General features: G+C 40.3%; 2 protein-coding genes across 2 annotated transcripts in view; both read left to right on the top strand.

Annotated features, from left to right (window-relative positions):
* PIKFYVE (phosphoinositide kinase, FYVE-type zinc finger containing) overlaps nt 1-14,300 on the top strand; it is a 107,234-nt gene extending 92,934 nt beyond the window's left edge. The window contains exons 34-42 of the mRNA XM_058186216.1: nt 1,466-1,557; nt 2,349-2,513; nt 3,534-3,593; nt 6,943-7,119; nt 7,319-7,422; nt 7,713-7,841; nt 8,479-8,740; nt 11,003-11,077; nt 11,531-14,300. Coding sequence (XP_058042199.1) covers nt 1,466-1,557; nt 2,349-2,513; nt 3,534-3,593; nt 6,943-7,119; nt 7,319-7,422; nt 7,713-7,841; nt 8,479-8,740; nt 11,003-11,077; nt 11,531-11,646 — 1,180 coding nt within the window. The 3' untranslated portion in view covers nt 11,647-14,300. The remainder of the gene's footprint in view (nt 1-1,465; nt 1,558-2,348; nt 2,514-3,533; nt 3,594-6,942; nt 7,120-7,318; nt 7,423-7,712; nt 7,842-8,478; nt 8,741-11,002; nt 11,078-11,530) is intronic.
* Nucleotides 14,301-16,594: 2,294 nt separating this feature from the next.
* Nucleotides 16,595-19,945, top strand: part of PTH2R (parathyroid hormone 2 receptor) — a 56,503-nt gene continuing 53,152 nt past the window's right edge. Inside the window, exon 1 of the mRNA XM_058184906.1 lies at nt 16,595-16,651. Within this exon, the coding sequence (XP_058040889.1) occupies nt 16,595-16,651 (57 nt within the window). The remainder of the gene's footprint in view (nt 16,652-19,945) is intronic.

The following is a 19,945-nucleotide window of genomic DNA, read 5'->3' as shown; positions in this document are numbered from 1 at the left end:
TGGTATCCTGCTGCGCCCGGTTGGGGATTGGGAGGGAGGCACCGATATCGGTGGTTCTCTCCCATCTCTCTGACCGGTCGCAGACGGTGTTGACAGGGGGCAGAGGTCCACCGCGAGGGGCCTCACTTGTGGGGTCCCACAGGGGTCGATTCTCTCGCCTGCTGTTCAACATCTACATGAAGCCGCTGGGTGAGATCATCAGTGGTTTTGGGGGAGCTACGCGTAGCTCCCATGTAACACCGCTCCTGCGCAGACTGCACTGGCTGCCTGTGGCCTTCCGGGTGCACTTTAAGGTGTTGGTTATGACCTTTAAATCGCTCCATGGCTTAGGACCTGGGTACTTACGGGACCGCCTGCTGTTACCACACGCCTCCCACCGACCCGTACGCTCCCATAGAGAGGGACTTCTCAGGGTGCCGTCCGCCAAACAATGTCGGCTGGCGGCCCCCAGGGGAAGGGCCTTCTCTGTGGGGGCTCCCACACTCTGGAACGAACTTCCCCCTGGTTTACGCCAAATACCCGACCTTCGGACATTTCGTCATGAACTCAAGACTCATCTTTTATCCGCAGGGCTGGCTTAAATTGGGATTTTAATGTTTAAATTTATTAATTTTAAACGGGTTTTCTTAGTATGGTAAATTTTAACTTAACAGCAATATTTTATGTACATTTTATGTACAATGTACATTTGCTCTTTTCCACCCATCCATAGACACACTCACACTACTTACCTACATTCTGAACTTGACTGCCAGGTGCTAGCCAGAGGACCGGAAGCTGCCAAGTTTGGGTCCAAAGATGACTCAAAGAATGGGTGGGCTTCAGGACTCCTTTCATCCCCCAAAGTCCTTGCTTTTTTGATCCACAAGACAGGCACCTTCTCTTGCATTATTGATTTACAGGTCTGGTAATCACTGATAGGATTTGGCCAGGGGTTCCATGTGCTAAGGCCCACCTTCTTTTGGTAGGCCTTAGCATAGGATCTGGTTTTGTGACATGTTTTCCTTTGTTTCCTTAACAAGTTGATTCCTTAGACAAGTTTCCTGGCTTTTGCCCACGCTGCTTGTGTGCCAGCTTCACTTTAGGTATGACAGGTTTAGACTAGTGTCACTATAGTAAATCCTGAAAGCCTATCTGTAGATTTGTTGACAGCTATTTATTAATCGAATGAAACCCGAATTTCAGAAGCAGCATTCTGATAGCATACATTCTTGCAGACAACCTGGGAGCAAATTTTCTCTTTTTGTGGGTTTTAGAAGGCATATGTTGGGAAATGTATGCTAGCTTTTACAGAATCATATTCTAATCCAGCAGAGTTGTTTTTATGTTCACTAAATTAAATATGACCCATATGTATGTAGGGTAGTACTTCTGCAAAATTTAGGCTTCTATGTTTGGTGCAATCACATTTGCATCAGGCGGATTTTAAGTAAATTGTAGCCAAAAAACTATTTTTGATTTCCAGTGTGGCTGAGAGCAGAGTGAAGACCAATAGCCCAGTCCGATTACCTGAAACGAATGTGGGGCAGGCAAGCCAAACAACTGAAGCTGAACAGCGTAAGAAATTTAAGATTTTGTGGGTGTTCATATCCTTTTATCTGTCTTACTGCAGGACTTGAAAATCAGATTTATCTAATGTTCTGTTCTAACCCCATAACAAATCTATGAACTTAGTGGTCTTTGAGGTCCGAAAGATTGGTGACCCCTGCTTTATAGGACTTGCTTTTCATACTTCTGCCTATCTGGGAGAAGGCTGCATTAGGGAGAATTTCCCCCCTAAATGGAGAGTATTTCTTTGTTTACAGTAGCAAATCAATTATGTAAGTTTAAGTGGTCCAGTTCAAGGCAGGATCTACCTACTCAATGGTGATAAAGATCTGTGCAGTCCTAATGCAATTTAATGAGTCAAAGTGTGAACAATATATGTATGCTACCTTTTTATTTCTCATTTTTAAAACAGTTTTGAAAGAATGCATTTGAGCCATATCTGATCATTTAATCCACACTATATGAGGAACAAGCCAAGCTCCTCACCTAGCAGAAGGACAGTTTCTTGATTCAAATAAGATGGAAACCAGGATAATTAGATATTTTGTGATTAAATCAGAGGTTATGTGTTGTTTATTAACCTGAGATAATAGATGGTCTGTTTGTCACTGGTATTTGGTAAAAATTTTATCCTGAACTTTTAAAAAATAGTGCTCTTGCCTAACAGTTCAATAAAATTTGTCCAAGCTGCTATGAAATGGCATGAAGCAACTGATAATTAGGCTGGAATCACTTGGCTTGTTGACAGAGTAGATGATGAATGAGCCCCCACCAAATGTTTCTTGTGTTCATGTCTTTAGCAAAGAAACCGTATGGAGTTCTGTCCTTCTTCCGTGGCACAGGAGGGAAAAGCCCAGATCTGTCTTCTCAGAAAAAGGAGACCTTGCGTGGAGCTGACAGTGCCTACTACCAGGTGGGGCAGACAGGAAAAGAGGGGGCAGAAAACCAAGGAGCAGAAAACCAAGGTACAAAATCTAGAAACTTCATTCTTGCTTTCCTCTCCTCTCCTCTCCCCTACCCAGTATTCCTGGATTAATGAAATGCACAAAAGTTTCCATCTTCTGAAAAATGATATTAATAGTAGCAAAACTTAATGGGGGTAGTGGAGAACACATGGTTAGAATAAACATGACTACACATTGACATCCAAAATCAAAAGCTTCAGATCTTTTTCAAGACAAGTGACAATCTTTTTCATTTTGGATTGCCTTTCTGATTTTTTCCTGTCCATTTCAATCTGGATTATTGGTTTGCATTGTTTCTCACTGAAAATAAGGAGGGAGAAGAAAAATTGCTCTCTTAGCAAGCTGGCAGAAGATATCTAGTGAAGCTGTGTCAGACCCAAATGAGAAAGAAAGGGAAATTGAAGTTTTTTTTAAAGCTCTTCAGTTCTAGTCCCTTTAAAAACTATTTTCCACATTTATAAATGTTCTGAATGACTGAATTTATGTGGGCAAAAAGTACATCATTTGAATCAGAAATGTCAGGGTTTGACTCATATTTCATTCTTTAAAAAAATGAGAATAATTTTAAATTCTAGTATTTTTTTTCTTGTTAGTTTCATTTAATGGCAGAAGGCCTACAAAACTGATTTTAATTTGCTGGGGTGCTGTGTTTTATTTATTAATTACTGTGCTTAATAAACATCTTTTGGGATTGGGGGAAGATAGAATTTATGAATGACAGGTTGTAGGTTTGATCCAGCTTCCTTCATGTTGTTAATATTAGCCAACCTAGCAACTCCTGAAAAATGTAATAGTTCAGAAATAGTTATCTATCTGTCAGACTAGATAAAGCACTCTGTTCAGGAGTAAGGAAACCTGGGATCATTTTTCTGAGAATGTAAAGTATCTTTCTCCAAATCGCTGCCTTTTAGATGTGTTAAACTAAATTTCCAGAATTACAAACCAAGTCAAGACATCAGGTTCAGAAAAATGGCCCTAAAAGATTGCATAGCCTATTTTTCTTGTTCGTATTTTTTCCAGATGAATTAGAGGGAAGTGATGCACAAAAGAAGCAGCTTGGAAACCCACATGTTGAACTTCGTAAGTAGATAACAAAACGGCACATACTATACAAAGTCCTTTGTAAATTATACAGTAACTATAGGTTCACACTGTGATCTGGATCATGTGATATCAAGGTGTATTCGGCAGACCCTTGAAATTGAGATGGAGCATATATATTTTTTGTGCAGAGCAGGTCATTTTTCTGTAAGATGTATTTCGTTCATTATGTCACTGCTATTTGTTCTTATTGCCACAAGGAGGCAGAATACTGAAGTGTTTCATGTACTAATTTTGCTCAGGCTTTGCTGTTGAATACAGTATTCCAATATTCAGATTCTCCTTTCCTGATATAACTCTCTCCATTCTCATGAAATGTAGTCCATATGTGATTTAAAATGCATGTAACATATTATATTAGACAATGTGGAATAGAAGTCTGTAGGTACTAGTATACTAACAAGATAACAATTAACAAGTTACACCATCATCAAAACTCAGAATAGTATTTGAAGACCTATCATATGCATACTTGCATGAGCCACTAAAAAGCAACTTCATAAAATTAATTTTATAGCCTTGTCAGAAGATATTATACATAGTCCTTGGTTAACAACCATTCATTCAGCAACCTTTTGAAATGACAGTGGTGCTGAACAAATGGTACTTATGATTGGTCCCAGAAATTATGGCCATTGCGGTACTCCTGTGATCTGGATGTTTGGATGCTTGTCAGTCCATCTACACTTATGACCGCAGGGGCATTTCAACTCCCTGTTAGGTACTCTACACAATGGCACTCCTCAATGGCAGAGGCATTGAGGCTAAAATATAGGCATGGGACCTTCAGAAGTCTCAACCAATTGCCACCCCCACCCCCCACGCACTAGGCCACTCTTCAGATCCTGTTCTACCGGTGACACCTCAACCATGTATCACAGCCAGCCATCACAGCACAAAGTCTGCACATTCTGCAGGCCCAACCAGAGCGTTAGTGAGGTGTTCCTTGGCTACTGGCTTGCCAGATTTTCTTTCCAAGGCATTTGTGGTGTACTTCAAATAGCACACACCATTGTTTAATTAGTGAATTCTCTTCTTGTAATGCTTCAGAAGGTTTCTGAGGCCTTCTGAAATTTCACAAGAAGGCTGCACACAATTTGAAAAACGGCACTGTGCTATTTGAGAACAATTTGGAGAAAAGCTAAGAAGGAGACAGCCAACCCAGATAAGCATATATTAACACCAAGCAGGAAGATAATACACTAATCAAGGAACTACCAGGAGAAAATACCGTATTTTTCGCACTATAAGATGCACTTTTTTCCCTCCTAAAAGAGGGTGGAAATGTTGGTGCATCTTATACACCGAATACAGCAATTTTTGGCCTCCCAAAGCCCTGCCCTGCTTGTTTCATTTTTGCAAAAAACGGGCCTGTTTTATGGATAAAAAGTGTTTTTGCCCTCCCAGCCCCCAGGAGCACTCTGCAGACCTCCCAAAACATCTCCCAAACCCTCCCTTTTGCCAGGGAGGGCAAATCCTTTTTTCTTCTTACTTACCTCTTTGAAATCTTGGTGCATCTTATACACAGGTGTGTTTTATAGTCTGAAAAATATGGTATACCCCCAGCAACACAGGCAGGGCAATCTATTGTATATAAACAGGGAGAAAACCCCACACTCACTTGCACTGATGATATTACCTAGTTGGATAATGAAGCATCTTCAAGCAAATAGCCAAGCTCAGAGAACACCAAGGACTTCAGAGTTCAGCCCTGAGTTACAGAGATTCTCTTGCATGTACTGTTAAAATAATTTGCGTAACACAATTTAAATGCTGTGGCTACATGAATACAGAAATCATTGTTCTTGCTTCAAAATCTTTTCTAAAAATGCAGTGGAGTAAGAAGAAAAGGAATGAGCACAAACAGTTCACTTCTGCAAATATTGAGATTCTTTTTCATACTTTTTGATTGCAATTAATATAAATGACTATATATTATATGACAAATAGTTATTTCCCCCTTCCATACGGCCATTTTTTCATGAATAAAAGGCACCTCGGGTCTATAGCTCAATCAAAAACATCTTTTGCTTGAAGAAAGTCCCAATTTCCATAATCTCCTGGAAAAATTTCTTCTGAAATCCTGGCGGGCCATAACTAATCCGCTTTAGAGGATATCAGACACATGCATCAATAGACTGAGACAGTGTAAGACAACCTCCTAAATTAGTTCCTATGTTTTTTACATTTTGCAATCTTCTTTCTTCCTCTTTAAAAATTTAGGCCTTGCTGCTGTGTAGTGCTAAAATAAATAACTTTGTGGATGTTACTTTGTAGTTCTTATTGGCAGTGTTCTGATTCTTAGTAGTAACTCCAAGCTTGTATTCATTGTGTTAAAACATTTTTCGAACAACTAAAGGTAGTTCACTAGGTGCATCCTATATACCGGGGTGTCAAACTCAAGGTGCTTAGATCTAGCCTGTGGAGCTGGTCTGGAAATAGCAAAGGACCGGCCTGCGGTTCCTCTGGTAGCAAAAATGGGGCACGGGAGGGGGGCGCATGCGCCCCTGCAACCGCTTTTGGCCTCCAGGAGGCCATCCAGGCACAAAGCGGGGCCTTTGGAGAGCTCCAGGAGGTTGTCCTTGACTCAAAAGATTAAAAAAGGGAGGAAAAGTAAAATATTTTAGGCTTGCAGGATTCTGCTACTATAGCCTATGTCAATAATTTATAGTTCTAGTTTTCCTAGGAATCAGTTTCTTGATCTGGTCTCTCTTTGATAAGGTGATCAAGTAGATCAAGTAAGTATTAAAAAAACCAAAATCACAGAAATGGACACCTCCCTATTTTTATAAGTTTATAAAACCATGTCTGTGGAGGTGCGGTCCCGTGTCATGCCCACCATGGCCATGGCCACCCCTGACCTGAGGTCAAACCCAATCCTGATGTGGCCCTCAATGAAATTGAGTTTGACACCCCTGTTATATACTATACGTTCTTCCATTCCTTAATAATATTTTATGCATGCTTCCCAGTAAATTGAATCATTTAATTTCCCCCCAGCTATTCACGACTTTGTGTTTCCTTTAACTGTAAATAATCTGTATTAGTATTTGAGATTTTTGGGTATATATTTAAGTTGCCTGGAGTTTGAAATTTGATGATTTAAAAAAGGGAAAAGGTAGCTGTGTATTTGTTTCTCTCTTTGTGTGTATATGTACACTCACATACTGCAGAGAACTATTGCACAGTTGAAATCAAAAAGTTCTGATGAAGAACATAGATCTTCTTCTAATCTGAGTTAGGAAAATAATGTAAGCATCTATCTAATCTTGAAAATGGAGCTTCCTTTATTTAATTAATTAAAAAAATATTTTTTGTGTTTTTGCAGAATTCTCTGATGCTAATGCCAAGTTTTACTGCAGGATTTACTATGCAGGAGAGTTCCATAAAATGCGTGAAGTGATTCTTGGAAGTAGTGAAGAAGATTTTATCCATTCTCTCTCTCACTCACTGCCTTGGCAAGCAAGAGGAGGGAAATCAGGAGCTGCTTTTTATGTGACTGAAGGTAGCTAACTTCTCAATACCTCATAGACACGGGCGCTTCCTGGTTATGGTATGCGAACAACTCTGTGATCTACAACTCTAGCTATCTCAGTAAGCTAGAGAAATCCTTCTGTGATACCGTTTTCACTGATGATGTTTGGAGGAATTGCATAGTTATGTCTTTGTAACTATGCAACATACCAACATATTTTCTTCTTTAGATGACCGATTCATCTTGAAGCAAATGCCTCGCCTGGAAGTCCAGTCCTTTCTCGACTTTGCCCCACATTACTTCATATACATTACTAATGCAGTTCAACAAAAGGTAAGATTTGTGGAATATTTTAACCCTTACCTTTAAAACCCAAGAACGAAGCATCAGGATTAAACAGAAATATGGGACAGAAAGAAACATAGCTTATTTACTTATTTACTGACTTATTTTTGAATGATATCAACTGAAAATGCCTTTTGAAGGAAGACATTGGTGACTTAGTGTAGTTCTTTGTATTTTTTAACTTGTATCTGTCTTCTGTCTTACTAAATCTAGATAAATATTTGCATTGGGGATTAGAACCTTGAGCAACTGATGAATACATTAACACTTTGTTTCAGAAACCCACAGCTTTGGCCAAGATTCTTGGGGTTTATCGAATAGGCTATAAAAACTCTCAGAACAACACGGAAAAGAAGCTTGATCTGCTAGTCATGGAAAACCTCTTCTATGGCAGAAAAATGGCTCAGGTGAATAAGTGTTGTGTTACAGAAATGGGAAGTGTTGTCTTTCTTCTTGGTTGCTGTGTCTTTTCCCACTGAAAGTTTTAATAAGACTATTGTTTTCAATAGCAACTTGTTATATTTGAGAATATTGCAACATTGAGAATACTGGCAATGTTTTGTTCTGGATCTCCACTGGGGAGTTTTGTTCCACTTTAATTGCCTCTCTAGGAGTCTCTGGAGGCTGGGGATAGCAAAAAATGTCATTTCCTGTCCAACTGGAAGTTGGTAAACAGGCAGTTTCTGGCCTCTAGAGGGTCTCCGGGGGGTGGGAAGGCTGTTTTCGCCCTCCCCAGACTCATATAGAGGCTCTGGAGCCACATGAGAGAGAAAAATGCGCCTACTGGGCCATCATGTGCCAGGAGCGGGGGGGGGGTTTGCACACGCATGCACGGGGACGGGGTGCATAGAATTATGGATGTGGGCACGCACACACGCCCCCCCGCCCCGGCACGTGATGGCAAAAAGGTTAGCCATCACTAGTCTATAATATGTACAGTACATATTTTTTTAATTACATAGATTAGCTCTGCCTTTGAATTTAGAATTCTGAAACAAAAAGCTTCATCTGCTAAATTAGTGTATTGTTTCTTTTTACTATTAGGTTTTTGACCTGAAAGGTTCTCTGCGAAATAGAAATGTGAAAACAGACACAGGAAAAGAAAGTTGTGATGTAGTTCTGCTGGATGAAAATTTGTTGAAGTTGGTGCGTGATAATCCCTTGTATATCCGTTCTCACTCCAAGGCTGTGTTGAAGGCTTCCATCCACAGCGATTCTTACTTCCTCTCCAGCCATCTCATCATTGATTATTCTCTTCTTGTGGGCAGGGATGATACCACTAATGAACTTGTTGTTGGAATTATCGGTATGTTACCTTTGTCTGCAAATTACCAAGGTGTGATTGTCCATAAATGGTTGATTTACATAAAGCAGATTATTTGAGTTGGCTGATATTCTGCTTAGATCAGTTGTGGCCTATAACCTGACTACCTCTATTACATGAAAGTGTTACAAGGAAAGTGATGGAATGAGAAATGATTTTCTAGGTGTTATGTTGAAAACTAGTCTTGACAATACTCCAGTCAAATACAGGTAATCCTTGACTCACAACTGAAATGGAGCCTATACATTATGGTCAGAAGTCATGATGGCTGTTAAGTGAAGTTCCCACATGATCACCTCATGACTCCACCGTCCTGCTTTCATTAGTACAGTCATTAAACAAACAAGCGGATCATTAAGCAGAGTATGAGGTGCCTCAGGGGCCCTGAAAGAGGTCCTGGAAGGCCTAGCACAGGCGCTGCCCTAGGCCTCGCAAGGCCATCCCCAACTCCTGAGGCATCCTTTGCTCTTTATTTTACCCCTTGAGGTCCCCACAGGCCTTGGCCCTGCTTCCTGCCCCACTGGACCCCACACACCGCTCCTCATTGTATGTCACCCATTCTGGACTTACCTTTCAAAGATTTTTGGAGCTTCTGGGTTAGTGAAGCAAAGAAAACCGCTCTGTTGCTGGACCATGTGGCACAATCCCAGAAGTGGCTGCCATTTTCCAAGTGTCCATAATTCAATGCGGGTGTCCCAAAAACGGCCACTTCTGGCATCATGATACATAGCCCAACAACAGAGCGACCTGTCCTCCTTCCCTAAGCCAAGCTCTGGAGCTCTAGAGATCTTTGAAAGATAAGTGAGGAGGAGAGTATGGGGCCTGGTGGGGTGTGAAGCAGGCCCAAGGCCTATGGGGACCCAGGGGGAGTAGGCATTAAATATCTGAATTCTCAATATGTAACCCTGAGGAATAGTCTTCTTGTAGTGGCTATGTTGTATAATGGAAATCTTAGTATTTGGGGGTTGGGTCATCTTTGTTGCCCATTGCAAAACATGTTTTATTTTAATGAAAGTCAGAAGAATGCACTGGAGGCAACTTCTCTGAGTATCCCTTGAGTGTAATGAATTGTTACTGTATAAAATGTATAGTCTTAAGTATAATTTATACTTTAAATGGCATTTTGGAAACTACTAGAATTTGGTTGCAGTCTCATAATACCTAGGAAAAGCAATAAAGATATCCTATTTTACCTAAGTGTTCTTTATTATTATTATTATTATTATTTTATTTGATTTTTATACCGCCCTTCTCCCGAAGGACTCAGGGCGGTGTACAGGCATAATAAAACCGACAATACAATATACAAGTTTAAAATACGATTTAAAAAACTTATTTTAAATTAGCCCAATGATTAAAATTTACCATACTAAGAAAACCCCGTTTAAAATTAATAAATTTAAACATTAAAATCCCAATTTAAGCCAGCCCTCGGATAAAAGATGAGTCTTGAGTTCGCGACGAAATGTCCGAAGGTCGGTATTTGGCGTAAACCGGGAAGTTCGTTCCAGAGTGGGAGCCCCACAGAGAAGGCCCTTCCTGGGAGCCGCCAGCCGACATTGTTTGGCGGACGGCACCCTGAGAAGTCCCTCTATGGGAGCGCACGGGTCGGTGGGAGGCGGTGGTAACAGCAGGCGGTCCCGTAAGTACCCAGGTCCTAAGCCATGGAGCGATTTAAAGGTCATAACCAACACCTTAAAGTGCACCCGAAGGCCACAGGCAGCCAGTGCAGTCTGCGCAGGAGGCGGTGTTACATGGGAGCTACGCGTAGCTCCTCTATAACCCGCGCAAGCTGCATTCTGGACTAACTGAAGCCTCCCAGCGCACTTCAAGGGGAGCCCCATGTAGAGAGCATTACAGTAATCCAAGCGAGAGGTAACGAGCGCATGAGTGACTGTGCATAAGGCATCCCGATCAAGGAAGGGGCGCAACTGCCGAACCAGGCGAACCTGGTGGAAGGCCCTCCTGGAGACGGCCGTCAAATGGTCTTCAAACGACAGCCGATCATCCAGGAGGACACCCAAGTTGCGCACCCTATCCTTTGGGGCCAGTAACTCGCCTCCAACAGCCAGCCGCGGCTGCAGCTGACTGAATCGGGGTGCCGGCATCCACAGCCACTCCGTCTTGGAGGGATTAAGCTTGAGCCTGTTTCTCCCCATCCAGACCCGTACAGCTTCCAAACACCGGGACAGCACTGTTTGTGTAGTTATCTAATGCTATGTACCGTACTTTTTTTCACATCAGATTACATTCGCACATTTACTTGGGATAAAAAACTTGAAATGGTGGTGAAGTCAACAGGGATCTTAGGAGGACAAGGTAGGTCCAAAAAGTTTTTCTAATCAATATTGATTGCATTTTCCTCCTTTCCCAGCTGCCAAATGCTAGATATTTTTAAAGTATTCTTTATTATTTTCAAGGATCTTTTGAATACTGACCTAATGATTTACAGTGTTAATCTACTGAGATTATGAAATATGTGCTTTATTTAGTTGTGGCATTAAGGTCTAAATAGATATTAAATGTAAAGGTAATGGCTTATAAAGAAACATTGTTTATAACTTTTATTATTTAAACACCTATAACCAAATGTTTCAGTTGAGTTTCACTGTTTAGTTCTATTACAGACTTTTCAATTACCCAGTATAATAATTAGTGATATTCAGAATATGAAGCTGGTGGTATAATAATAAAATATAACTTTGGCCATTAATATGCTCCTATTGGCTCAGTTTCAACGTCTAATGTCTTTTTCTTCATTTGCATTATTAGGTAAAATGCCAACTGTGGTATCTCCGGAATTGTACCGTACTAGATTTTGTGAAGCAATGGATAAGTACTTTTTGATGGTGCCAGATCATTGGACAGGCCTGGGCCTCAATTGCTAAGATAAAGTGCTGCAATGGAATGATTTCTTCTGATTCAAAAAGGATATAAAAGAGGAGGAAAATGTCTTTCTACATTGCCATCCTCAGCTTGCCTCTGACAACAGCAACTCAAGGGTCTTCTGCTATAGCCTTCATAGCTAGGCTTTCTTGCCATGTGAATTTGCCTTCGAAATGTCAGCACTGCAGTGGAAGAAGCATTCAGTTCTCTGAATCAGAATGCTACTTTCACGAAACCTGAAGTAAGCAAGTCTGGGACCAAGGGGGAACTTGCCAGAAATTACATGGCCTTATGTAATTTCTTTTTGGGAACAATCGAAACAGTGGTCCTAATAAAAGAGGGCATGCTGGCCCCACCGATTGCAGATCTGATACTGTTGTCTTTAATCATGAGGAACCAAGACAGTATGATAATAGTGCTGCCCCTGTGGTAGGAATTTATTTTGTAAGTGTTATTGTATATTGTGTAATTTGTTATGCACTGGATTTATTTTGCAACTTTCCTTTGAGCAGTATTTTGATTATTTTAATCATTTCATACATCTCATATGGTCATTTGAAGCCTTTTTTTAATGTTGTAAAGTTTTTGTGTGGTCTGATATTTTATTGGAGGGTTACTTTTCTTTCTGAATTCTAATTTAGGCTTCATACAAATTTCAGAAAAGTTCAGGTTCAAATATTTATGTGTCCAAAAGGCAAATTTTCTCAAATGGAGCCTCCATGGTTGAGTGTCAAATGATCTCAAACCTCTAAGTGTTACTTTAAAATATGCCTTTAACTCTATTCCATTCTGTTTTTTTGTCACAGCAAAATATTGGAATGTTTTTGATCAGCTTTTGTTTTAATTCAGTAACTAATAGCTACCTGATAAAAACATTATCCTAGTTCCATTTTAGCACCATTTGAGAAATGTACTATTGATGTTGCTGTGCTACACATACTCAGGTTGTATTAATAAATTAAGCTGTTAAAACAGTAGTTCCTTTGGCACCACAAAACATTTGCAGTTATCCTCTGAACAAGAAAGGATGTGGGGTGGGTGGCAAATTAGATTTCATGGTAAAGATTTGGGTACTTTTACAAATTGAGAGTAAGCACTTTTTAAAGTATTTTTTGTAAATACAAAATGTTTACTAAATTAAAAAAAGATGTGTCATTAAGCAGATAAGATTTGCAGCCTTACTGATTGTCTACCTTTTGGTTTGAGCCCAAGTAGTTGTTGAGTTGAGGTAGGTTTTCCCTTTTGATTTCGCTTCTGGTTGCAGCCAGGAGCCTTAAACCTACACTATTTAACATAGCTTAGGGAAAATTACAGCATTCCAGGAAGTCATTAAATTCTGGCTTACAGACAGTTGATGATGCATGTGTGGACTTAGGTTGTAGGTTGGATTTTTCATGGGGAAGTTCAAATCTTAAATCTGCTTTTGTGGCTAGTCTTGTTTAAATTTATGTCTGAAATAGTAAAGATTTTTATATGAAACCAGAATAATAATTTGAATAAATTAATGTTTATAACCAAGTTTTTATTCTGTTTATATTCATTTTATTTATTTATTTATTTAGAATTATTGAGCAAAGATCATTAGCTTTGATATCGATGAAAAAACACATTCCTTAATTATTCATTACTTAAACAGCAGTGTTAGTATTTAGCTGGTACAAAGTAATTCAAAACAAATGTTTTGCCTGACTTTAAAAACAAAATATAGCATGAAGTGACTGTCTTTTGCTAATTATTCAGAGGCCAGAATATTTGTATGCCGTTGTGAGTAATGAATATGCATATTAATACACAAGTACCAACTGAAAATGTCATATTCCAACTTTAATGCATCTTCCTTACCACAATTGAAGCACAGAGATGTTCACCACACACCTGCATTTGCCCTGTTACTCAATACACCCAGTTGATGTAACTTCCAAGAGTTAATGGTGATTGGAGTTCTGCATCATAGAAGAATATTCAGGAGCACCTTAGCTAGAAAGCAAAGCAGTTTTTTCTTTTTTAAATGAATTATTCTGAAAATTGCTGTAACATTTCAAATTCTGTTAATAACGACTTATTTTCATTTTGAAAAAAATAATAAATGTCATTCAACATTTTATATCAGAAATTTGTATGGTAGGCCCCTCAAATCTTGATATGCTATTTAGTTTATGGCTCTTTAAATTAAGGTGAGGTGTTAACATAGTATTCTGGAAGCAAATATTTTAAAGAGTATTCAAGTTGTGCTCACTCCGATGAGTTCCTTTTAATTTTGATGTGTATAGATTTCTATTGTGTCTAAGTCTACAGTTGTGGGAAAGATATACTTTATTAACTATTCTGTTAGCAATAGTAAGAAGGGGTTATGTACATATCACACAACTTAATAGGTGGTGCATATTGTTGCAACCTAAACAATGGGCATTGTTTAATACACTCCAAAAAATTATCTGTTACAATTGGGAAAAATAATAGAATCAAAATGTTAAAAATTATCATGTTAACCATAAAATATTTTCAGATTATTTATTTAATGTATATAATTTGCATATTTTTATCTTAGTTGAGATGTGTTTTTTATGATTCTGATATGTTAAGCTATTTAAATACATTTTCTCAATTTACAAAATTATGTATATAGAGAGTAACAATAAAATAATCAAAATATTATCTGTTGTGCCCATCTGGTTTATTTCATCCTTGCCTCAAAATACTAATCTTGGAATTGTAACATGAGAAGATTGATTTGAATCATTTATGTACTAAAATTATGGGTAGACATATTACATAAATTTTGATTGCTATAATCTTGCTATGCAGGGGTGCAAATAGACAACTACCAGCTTCACCATTTCCAAATGTTTTAACAAAATTTCAACTCAAATGTATAATACATATTTGGAAATGGATATTAACACATTAGGTAACAATAAGGTAAAGATAAAGGTTCCCCTTGCACATACCTGCTAGTCGTTGCTGACTCTAGGGGGCGGTGCTCATCTCCGTTTCAAAGCTGAAGAGCCAGCGCTGTCCAAAGACATCTCCATGGTCATGTGGCCGGCATAATTCAACGCCAAAGGTGCACGGAATGCTCTTACCTTCCCACCAAAGGTGGTCCCTATTTTTTCTACTTGCATTTTTATGTGCTTTCGAAACTGCTAGGTTGGCAGAAGCTGGGACAAGTAACGGGAGCTCACCCCGTTACACAGCAACACTAGGGATTTGAACTGCTGAGCTGCCGATTTGCAATCACTGCCAACCTTTTGATCGACAAGCTTAATGTCCTAGCCCCTGAGCCACCATATGCCCTTAGGTAACAATACCTTTGCATGAATTTTAGAAAAAGAGAGTATTGAATGAGCGGATCCGACTTGAAATGGAGTATTTTGTTGATTCACAATTCTATGGAGCTTGCCAAGGCCTCTTTTGCCCACAAAATGTCTGGGAACTGGAGCACTGTTGCAGTTGCTTTCCTTCTATTCAAGCATCTGGCGTGTGTCATATAAACAGATCTAGAGTGTAAAATCAGGAGTTTGCATCTGATGAAGTGAGCTGCAGCTCATGAAAACTTACGCCTTTTAATGTGTTAATTCGAAAAGGTGCTACCAGACTCCCGATTTGCCACCGAAGACTTGAACATGGTTCTCTTATAATGCATTCAGAGGCACATACAATCTACAGCTCCCAGAATTCCCACCTGTTGCTTTTCTGGGAAATTAGGAAAGTTGCTGCAATATAGCCGCTGGGTTTTTGTCAGTTTCTTTTGCTTCTTCCTTAATATCTTTGTGTGGAGTCAAAGAAAACACAGAAGAACTTTTGCCTAAATAATTTATCTTATAGTTTGGGCTCTGCATCATCCAAGTCTAGAAATACGGTTGATTTAGTTATGATCCTGATTATGGTTTGAGGTAGTTCTGAAGAGTTAGTTATCCAGGAAAGCGGTTGTAGGACTCGATGCCAACTGAAGCTTCTATTGCTTCCTATTTTCCTCCTCTCTATGGGTTCAACTTCAATCCCAATTTTGCCAGCAAAGGTGTTTTTCTTTTTTAAAGACTGTTAGGCTAGGGGTCTCACTCATCCTGCCCTAAAAAGGGATGAATTTTTGAGGGCTCATGTGGCCCAAACCGAGCTTTTTTGTTACCGTTGCTTCTAACTCCTGCATCGCAAAAGTCAGATTCGGCGGGACCGTCCACTCCGCTCACAGCGACGTCGATTGAATCATTCAGCTGCTCTGCAATCTCCTCCTCGTTCACGTTTTTTTTTTTTTTTTTGTAATGCTGCATATGGCTCTGCAAGTCCTTTTCTGTCCGGTCTCATTATGTATTTGCATTTGCTCACCATCCCTGTTGCAGGATGGGAAAAAGGGATTTGCAGTAGATGGGCGGCGGAATGAGGTAGTTGGTCTCCCCCGGCCCGCCGTCTCCCTTTCCCAGAACTAAAAGTGAGGCTGGCGAAGGGAGCCTCCCTGCACCTGCCTTTCTCCGCGCCCGAGAGGTGGGGATTCCGTTCCAAGAGAAGGGAAAGCTGGCCGTTGCCTTGAGTGGCGAAAGCGTCCCTCGCGGACGCCGAAGAGTCCGGGTAGCCCGGCCAGCCCAGCAAGGGAAGCAGCAGCTGCTTTCCTCCACGTGTCCCGCCGCTAGCTTAGCCCTTTGCCTGACCTCGGCCCTGACCTCCGGCTGAGTGGACAAGGAGAAAGACGGCTGCCTCTGCGGCTGTCCGGGCGCGCGTCTCTCCTCGCCTCTCCTGGAGAGCGCCGGTGCCCGGGAAGTTCACCGCGGTTTGTGCGCCTTACTCCAGCTCTACCGCCCGATTTTGGATGCCTCAGGCGGCAACTACAAGGCGACGTTGCTCCGCTGCTCAGCCCCTCTTCTTCTTCGCCGCTGCATTTCCTCCCTGCTATTTCGCTCCTTTTCTTCGGAGCCCTTTCCAACTTTCCTCGGCGCAGAGACCAGCAAGGATCCGAGAATGCCCGCCGTCCTGGCGTTCCTCGCGATGGGCGGCTGCTTCCTGGCTTTAGCAGAGGTAAGGAAGCCCCGAGGGCGCCGGGAGCCCCTCGGCCGAAGCGTGTCGAGGGGGAGGAGTATGAGAGGGAGCGCTGCTGGGAAGAGGGCAGAGGCATTTTCCTCAAGACCCCCGCAATCCCTTGGGGAATGTGTTGCGCGAGGCTGGCGGTGATCAGTATTTATTTATTTGTTTGTTTGTTTGTTTGTTTGTTTGTTCATTTATTTTGTCACACAATATATATAAGCATAAGCATGAAATAATTATACAATATATGGCCCCCGGTTCAAGGGCGACCTGTTGGGGCGATTGCGGTAGTCCTTCCTTTGGAAAGAGAGCCTTTCTGGCATTGAATCCCGGAGATGAGCCATTTTCCCCATCCTACACCCCCACCTCAGCTCCCCGGAGAAAGAAAAAAATCTTGCTAAACTTTTTTCCGTAATCAGTTCTCCAGATACTGTTATATCAGGGAAGGAAAAAACAGCAAGGAAAGCAATATTTCTAGCATCGGTTTCATAGCAGATCAGTTCTAAGACAATTAAGGCTGAGCCACTGGCCCTGTTTATTGTTTTATTGAACTTTGGCCATTTATCTGAAGTCTCCATGCCTTAACAGCTAGGAGGCCAGCACACTATTTTTAAGTGCATGTGTTTCTCTCCTTGTAAAGAACAATTTTGAATCTGTGTCAGGTAAAATCGATGCTGTTAGTTAATGACACATGAATTCTCTGAGTTTAAGATTGATTCCCTGTAATTTACTTTCCTTCAAGTCCAAGAATGGTTGAACTATGATCTTTGGAGCTTCAGTTCCTTCCTATTCTTGTCTGGTGGGGTTTATCCCATTTCCATTGGGCTGCAAAGTGCTCCTGTCAGTGCACTTTCCTCATAGCCAAAGCTGTTTCTTTCCAACAGAAGAGTAGCTATGCTTCTTTGGGGCTGGAAGTGGAAGACACTCTTCTGTGTCACAGGTTGCATTTCATTATAACCATGTGCTGTTTTTGGCTGTAGCTGATGGTTCCTCTTGGCACAGTTTGCAGGGCATAGAAGCAATGAAAGCATCTTTAAAGAGAGAGGTGCAGAAAGGTGGTTCAAGCAACCACAGACGAGGCAAATGTAGAATAGCCAAAGCCATGGGGAGGATCAGAAATCAGGGGCTTGATCTTTAGCATGAAACGCAGTTTCTCTGTGAAACATTACACAGGCTTGTCTGATATATTGGGGGGAAGATACTTAAGTGTGGTAACATCATCTTCTCAGATTGAGACAAGTAAGCATCAGAAAAATATGTTGGGAAAAACTGAATGAAAAGTGAAATTACTTTAAAATCTCATATACATCCTTATGGAGTTATACATGTTTGTGAGGCAACCTGTTTGTTTACTCCGGCTAACTGATTTCATGCAGTTGTTGTGAATATATAAATTACATGGATATTTTGTAACAGCTGATTTGTAAAATGCATATTTTAATTAAAAAAACTAAACATGAATTAAACACATGGTAGGTACAATTTCTACAATATGAAAAGCAATACCCCAAAATACAACATCGGTAAATAATATTAGCAAATGTCAGCAAAAGTACCTGTTACAGAATACATTTTTGTCATGATGGCTGAAATCCTTGAGCAACAATTATACTTACTGGGGAGTAGAATTGGACTAAGTGGTAAATTATTAAGAAATTTATTATTACTGTTTTATACACTACATAATAGAAACAAATGACTGGGAATGAATTCATCTGTTAGAACCTGAAAAACTGACTTTGCGGGCAGAGGGAAGAGAAATCTGAACCACATATTTTCTTTTCACTCAGTTTCATGTTGTTATGATTATCAGCCTTTTCTCCCTTTTCTCCCCCTTCCACTATCACATATTCACTCCCATCTTGAAATCTTTCTTTTTACTGTCTTGAGAATTTTTTTTGGGTCTGGTAGGAACTAGTAAAACAAAATCTGAAAAGCAGGTCTGTTTTCCTGAATAGCAGGGAAGAGCTGTGCTTCTGCAAGATCTCAGAACATTTTCAAAGAGTGTAGATCCTTAGCTCTGAATTAGAAATCATTGAAGAAGAGAAGGAAGAGGGGGAGAGAGAAAGATGAAACGTGGGTAATAAGAAAGAAAAGCACCTAACTGGTTGATGAGGCCAAAGACTTCTAGTATGCCTAAGAAAATAGTATTCCTCTGAAATAGTTGCCAGTTTTGGTTGGACAGTGAAAAACACTTCATTTTCTCACACCTTTTCTCTATTTTCTCTAGTTTTTTCCCCGAAGGCCATCACTCTGCTAAACAAATAATTCCCTCAACAATGTCAGACTATTTACTGAATCTGCACTACTATTAATCGTTTTCATAGTTCCCATCGCCAATCTCTTTCCACTTATGACTGTATGACTATAACTTGTTGCTGGCAATCCTTATGATTTACATTGATATATTGATCATCAATTGTGTTGTAAATGTTGTACCTTGATGAACGTATCTTTTCTTTTATGTACACTGAGAGCATATGCACCAAGACAAATTCCTTGTGTGTCCAATCACACTTGGCCAATAAAAAATTCTATTCTATTCTATTCTATTCTATTCTGTTCTATTCTATTCTATTGGATCTTTCTAAACTTTGCAATTTTTTCTATCACTTACAGCTGCCAAACAGCTAATGTAAGGGGGGGGGCATTCTCCAGTTTGGCTCCTCCCAATTTTATAGCCACATAAAAGACCCAGGGCAGCCCAGCCCCATGTAATCAAACAGGTGGGGGTTCTGCCAGAGGTAATTATTCATGCTGCTTTCTCCACAAAGCCTAGTCTGGCAGGAGAAAGTGTGTGCGCAGGGTGATCGAGGAAAAAGTTGATGGCGAGAAAGATGCCTGTGCTGGCAAAAAACCCAAAAAATAAATTCCTTAGTGAAGTGGGAGAGCTAAGAAGAGACTTGAGCTGGGAGATTCACATGCATGAGGAATAACAAAGGTTGCTATTTTTCCTTTGGTAATTGAGAAACTATTTCTGACTTGGACATTTCTCGACAGGGTGGCCTTGGATGATGTGCCTGCTACATTCAGACTGCTACCTATTGTGAAAAGGTACTAATGTTTAATTAGCAGATATCCCCTTCTTACCATGATTGAGCTCTGTATGTACAACAACAACAACAAAAACCTGAGCTGAATGAAGGTACTAAAACCAGAACCTAAAACTTTAGGAATCTATAGAAAGATGAATCAGTGCTGGATTGTTTCCTTTTGAAAACTGCAGATATTTAAGGTAGGTAGATAGCAGCAGTTTTCAATACTACTTGATTTTGCCAGCACAAGGTC

Source organism: Ahaetulla prasina, chromosome 1 (assembly GCF_028640845.1).
Source record: "Ahaetulla prasina isolate Xishuangbanna chromosome 1, ASM2864084v1, whole genome shotgun sequence".
NCBI classification, from domain to species: domain Eukaryota; kingdom Metazoa; phylum Chordata; class Lepidosauria; order Squamata; family Colubridae; genus Ahaetulla; species Ahaetulla prasina.
The sequence above is the reverse complement of the archived record's forward strand: the minus strand, read 5'-3'. Positions and strand labels throughout refer to the sequence as shown.